The sequence below is a fragment of the Brachyistius frenatus genome, unplaced genomic scaffold (genome assembly GCF_029030835.1).
Source record: "Brachyistius frenatus isolate BFR_SWC_R1_liver_20210118 unplaced genomic scaffold, ASM2903083v1 Contig_54, whole genome shotgun sequence".
NCBI classification, from domain to species: Eukaryota; Metazoa; Chordata; class Actinopteri; family Embiotocidae; genus Brachyistius; species Brachyistius frenatus.
Genome location: NW_027210653.1, coordinates 1,965,594 through 1,971,234, shown reverse-complemented (window position 1 = coordinate 1,971,234; position 5,641 = coordinate 1,965,594). Strand labels below are relative to the sequence as shown.

Genomic DNA, 5,641 nt, shown 5'->3' with positions numbered 1-5,641 from the left:
CGCGCGGTGCCATCTGCCTCGATCGGTGCTCTCCGCAAACCTCACACATGCAAGCCCGGCAGGAAAGATGCTGCCAACTCTCAAGATTTGGGCATTGTTTTCTGTGTCGCTGTGCTGCCTGTCTCAACCGGCTCATTTGAAAAAGATTTTCCGATGTCCTTCAGCATGCAGCTGCTCCAAGGAGTCTATAATTTGCGTCGGGTACTCCTATATCCCGAGGATTACCCCCAACGACATCAATTCCTTGTGAGTACCCTGTATGATGTTTTTTTAAGGAACAATATGTTTTACCCACTGCATGCACGTCTCATATGCAGCACTATGGCTTCTTAAGTTTCAGTCTTTTATAATGGCCAAATAAGAGCTGATATTCAAAGGCAATGCAGTCGTTATTTTGTGCTGCGTTCCCTGATTGATCACTTTTCAGCATATTATTTTTTTCTGCTTGGTTCTTTCAGGAGTATCGTCAATGGGACTTTCACTGAAGTCAAAGAGGCAATGTTTTCTCACATGCCATCTCTCCAGCTACTGTAAGAACACTTTAACTGCCTCTTCTGATTATATGTAATGGTTTGACGTCACCTTATTGTAAAGGCTCTGATTAGGGAAAAAAAAATACATGCAGACAGATTTCATAACATATTTTAAAATGGCGACTTTCAAAACTTAAATTGGTCTTTAATGTTAATGACAGATGCATCAGTCTGCAGCCTGATAGTGGCAGAGATCTGACAGTTACAGAACAAAACACTTATTAGGCTATACATAAATGATAAGCTGTGCTGTGGGTATACAATAGCAGAAAGCTTGCATGTCTAGTGACTAACTTTTTGTTGTGCATCATACGCATACAGTAATGCACCTTCTTCATGTGTTAGTGCATGTTAAAGCTGTATAGCAGGGAAGGCTTTAAAATGGCTTGGACACCTGGAAATAAATAATGGAAATGAACGTTCAGTGCTGCCCCACACTGTCCTGACCAGAGGCCATCAATCTACTTTGTTACTCCACCAGTGACAGCTGTGATGTCAGCATAAACAAAGGCGTGGCAGACATGCAGAGCATTTCACCAATGTCATACCCCACAAAGATTTACAGTTAGATATATACAGTATTTTGGTCCCTTTTTTGGGGCCAGTACCCTTAAAATAGACTTTTTACAGTTGTCTTATACATGTGTTATATCTTGATATCTGAGCTGTTATATCTCGGTACAGTTGAGGACTCCATGGTTTCCTCCACTGTTTGACAGGGAACACTATTTTTCACTAAAGTTTATTTAGTAAGATGTGCTTTTATTGGCATTTTTCAGTTGGACAGTTCATTGAAATGACAGTAGAGGCCATAAAATATGGTGATATAATAACTAATTCAACTCTGGATTTGAACAGGAGTTGAGCTCAGAGCATTTGTCTCTTTTTTTGGTCACTAAAGTGATTGTGTTTTCTGTGTACTAACCTAAATCGCAATCTGAGAAATTGAATCTGTTCTATCTTTCAGATTGAAGCATTAAATGGTGTTTAAATCGTTGAGGCGAGCAGTTTTGTTCATATATGTTTTCATATTCATTGCAGGCTTTTGAATTCCAATTCTCTCACAACTATAAAGGATGATGCATTTTCAGGCCTTCCACATCTGGAGTACCTGTAAGTTTTTTTTTTTATAAAAGTAGTACAAAGACAAATATGTTTATGACAGCGTGGGTGAAGTATTAATTATTGCTTTCTAACATAACAGAATAGTCCTCTGACCATGAGGTTATGTGGTTGCATGCTGACACTTTGAGAAAGTGAATGTGGCAGGGAAGTCTCGACCACATGCCCTCTAGTGGTTCCATATCTACCAGCAAAGAATCTTGGCTCATCTTTTCACTCACCAGCACAGTATATACACATATTCTGACCAAAACCTTGTAAATAACACTACAAACAAAGAGCAAACCAATCTTGAAGTAATTGTGCCAAAACTGATGTGAAGATGTGGCAGCAGTTACATTGTTGTTACAAAAACAACCTCACAAAGCTTACTGATTAGTATCATGAACAGAGAGGGTGGCTTGATCATTTTCCTTCCCCATTGACGTAAACTGGTACTTTTTAAGTTCATAGTATGTGTATGACTATTTGTCTAATAGCTTCTGAGAGGCACTGTAGGATTGTGAAGCCCTATTTATGTTAAAAAAAATGTTTATTATAATGTCTAATTATTAAAATATAGAAGTTGATTATCAAATCTGCAGTTACTTTTTTTGCATTCTTTTAGTTCATACACAAGTTGGCAAAATATCACAAAATTCACTGTTTTTTTTCTTCTACAGGTTCATTGAGAGTAATAAGATAGAGATTGCTTCTAAATATTCCTTCAGAGGACTCAGGGACTTGACTCACTTGTAAGTTCCAAAAACAGCAAAATATATATTACCTCTTCACATGAATCACCGTTTAAAAATTTTTTTTGCATTGGAATTATAATTATCTTGCTCGGTAATGTTTGCTGTGTTCATTCACTGTGGTTGTTTCGAGGTCTTTGGCAAACAACAACATCAAAGCCTTGCCCAGGGACCTCTTCATCGACCTGGACTCACTGATTGAGCTGTAAGTTTGTCGCTGTTAAAGCATTGGGAAAATAATTGAATGTTCCTTGTTTTCTTCTTCTTTATCAAGAACTAACCGCTTCTTTTTTTTTCCTCCTCAAGTGCTTTTTAGTTTGCCTACTCTGTTTTCTAGCAGTGACATACAGTGCTCCTTCTCTGCAGGGACCTGCGCGGTAATGCCTTTGAGTGCGACTGCAGAGCCAAGTGGCTTATGATGTGGTTGAAGAGCACCAATGCCACAGTGTCGGATGTCGTGTGTGTTGGACCGGAGGACATGAAGGACAAGCGACTCAATGATATGACCAGCCTGCACAACGAGTGCATGTCAACGGGTGAGAAACGCCTGAGCCAGCTGGCCTTATCTCAAGTCGAGCTGACGTCAGTAGCAGGAAACTCAGCTGGGTCCTTCTAGGAAGTGTAAAGGTTGTTCTGCTGATGTGGCTTTATTTTTGAGAATTTTATCAGTCTGTGAAATTCATGATGTACCTTTCAACAGATTTCACCATCCATCAGTCTGTGGCATCCGAGTCTTTGTCCGTTGACACATTCAGCTATAAGAATGATGTGTATGTGACGATTGCTGCTCCCAGCACAGAGAGCTGTATGGTTTTCCAATGGGACCACATAGAAATGAACTTCAGGACTTATGATAATATCACAGGTAAGGCAATGTCTGAACAAACCTTCTCATAATACCCTGGTTGAGTTTCACTCTCATGTCATTGGTTTGTTTCCCTGCTCCCCAGGTCAGTCCATTGTAGGGTGCAAGTCCGTTGTCATCCAGAACGAAGTGTTTGTCATTGTGGCTCAACTCTTTGGTGGTTCCCACATTTACAAGTTTGATGAGGACCAAAGCAGGTTCAGTAAGTTCCAGGACATCGAGGTGTCCAAGATCTCCAAGCCCAACGACATTGAGGTGTTCCAGATTGGCTCGGACTGGTTTTTTGTGATTGCTGACAGCTCGAAAGCCGGCCTGTCCACCCTCTACAAATGGAACGATAACGGCTTCTACTCCTACCAGTCGCTGCATGAGTGGTACCGCGACACGGATGCAGAGTTCTTGGACTTGGACGGGAAGGCCCACCTGATTTTGGCGAGCCGCTCACAGGTTCCTGTGATTTACCAGTGGAGTCGGAGCAACCAGAAGTTCGTCCTGCAGGGCGAGATCCCCAACATGGAGGATGTAGTAGCTGTGAAACACTTCCGGATCAAGGAGGAACTCTACCTGGCTATGACTCGCTATATTGGGGACTCCAAAGTTCTACGTTGGGGTGCCAAACAGTTTGCAGAGATCCAGGCTTTGCCCTCAAGAGGCTCCATGATTCTCCAGCCGTTCTCTTTCAAAGACCGTTACTACCTGGCTCTGGGAAGTGATTACACCTTCTCACAGATCTACCTGTGGGACGATGAGAACAAACTCTTTGAACGCTTCAAGGAGGTGTACATCCAAGCGCCGCGCTCCTTCACCGTGGTTTCCACTGACCGCAGGGACTTCATTTTTTCCTCTAGTTTCAAGGGTAACACACAGATCTTTGAGCACATCATCATTGATCTGAGCTTGTGAGGGGCTGTGCCTTATTGTCCCTCTTGCAATCAAATGTCTTCCACTACAAAGATACATTTGTGAAGGGAAAAGAAAGGACCAGACTTTATGAACTGTTAAATATCAAGTCCAACATAGTTTAGAGTTGGTTCAAGTAGTGTTTTGTCTATTTCTCAATGGCCTTGTCCTACTACCTGTTCTCATGGGTTCTCACACTTTCAGAGGTACAACCATTTCACAAAGACTGCTGGTATTCTCCAAAAAAAAAATCAAACTGACATTCCTGAAGGTAAAATTAAAAATATATGATTTGATCTATTTGGATATGTAGCTTTTCTGTTTAATACCCCTGTGCTACTAGTTTTATACCCCCAAACTAATTCATTAGGACTCTCGTGGGGGCGACTGAGGATGCAGCAGGTTTGTTTGCCACTTACCTCTTGTCCTCAGACCCTCTGGTAATGTACAGTAAGTTGCCTTATCAGCGCTGGGGTTTTGTGTTCTGGTGGGCCCACAGTGCCTCCGTCTGGTCGTGATAAAGTATCGCACCCCTCTGCTTTTTCAATACAGGGAATGTCTTGAAAGCACAAACCTTTAACTATCATAGCTGAGATCGTAGAGTGTAGTTTGGGTCCAGAAGAACTGATTCAACTTTCTGGGTTAGAGTGTAGTTGTTTAGTGGAAAATGTTACCGTAGGTGCTCTAGATTACAAAGCATACAGTGAAAAAAAAGTTTGTTGTTGCTGGAACAGAAATATTCAGGACTGGATATTTGACAAACCCACATGAATGGAGAATCCCCATTTAGATACATCTTTTAGATTAGAGGTACTTTAAGTGGCAAAGTACGTACAAGCTCTCTTTATCGATTTAATGGAAAGGACCTGTCTTTAGGTAATGTCAGGGAAATTTAACCTACTTTCAAGTTTGAAAAAAAAAAAAAAAAAAAAACCACAGTTGTTGGGCTCATGACATCATTCAACTTTTCTTTACTAAATAGGCTCCTCACAGTTGGCCTCAAATAAATACATTTGATAAGAGGGCATCATTTGTTTGTCCAAAAAAATGAAGGAAACTAAATGTGTCTGTAAATATACTTACTCTAGTTGAGAGGCTTTTTCAGTCTTTCATTCTGTTCTTTGGAAAATACTGAATGTTGACAACGAGCTACAAAATGTACATAAAACAAGGATTGCAATGCCACTACCTGTTCTGAACCTGATCTTTGCACTTACTTACAAAAATCCAATGTTAATGCAGCTTGCAAGAGCATGACATAAAAAAAGGCTGTTTGCCAAATTCTTTTTAGAAAAACCAAAAGAAGTCTAAAAGTGCTTCTATTAAGTGAATGGCATTGCAAATAAATAAATTTAAAAAAAAACCAATGGTATATGCAAGCTTTACAATTCTTTTGTATGATTTAGTTTGAAGCATATTGAATGTTACTCTTAAAATATCCTGTAAGTTTTATCAGTTGAGTATCAAAATAAATGTGTAAAAATTCA

The 5,641-nt window shown here is 40.3% G+C and overlaps 1 protein-coding gene across 1 annotated transcript; it reads left to right on the top strand.

The window, feature by feature from the left end:
- Window positions 1-5,641, top strand: lgi2a (leucine-rich repeat LGI family, member 2a). Its single transcript, XM_069705162.1, has 8 exons — window positions 1-246; window positions 459-530; window positions 1,575-1,646; window positions 2,318-2,389; window positions 2,523-2,594; window positions 2,756-2,925; window positions 3,090-3,254; window positions 3,340-5,641. Exons 1-8 carry the CDS (start codon window positions 68-70, stop codon window positions 4,155-4,157), a joined length of 1,620 nt encoding a protein of 539 aa, XP_069561263.1. The 5' UTR covers window positions 1-67; the 3' UTR covers window positions 4,158-5,641.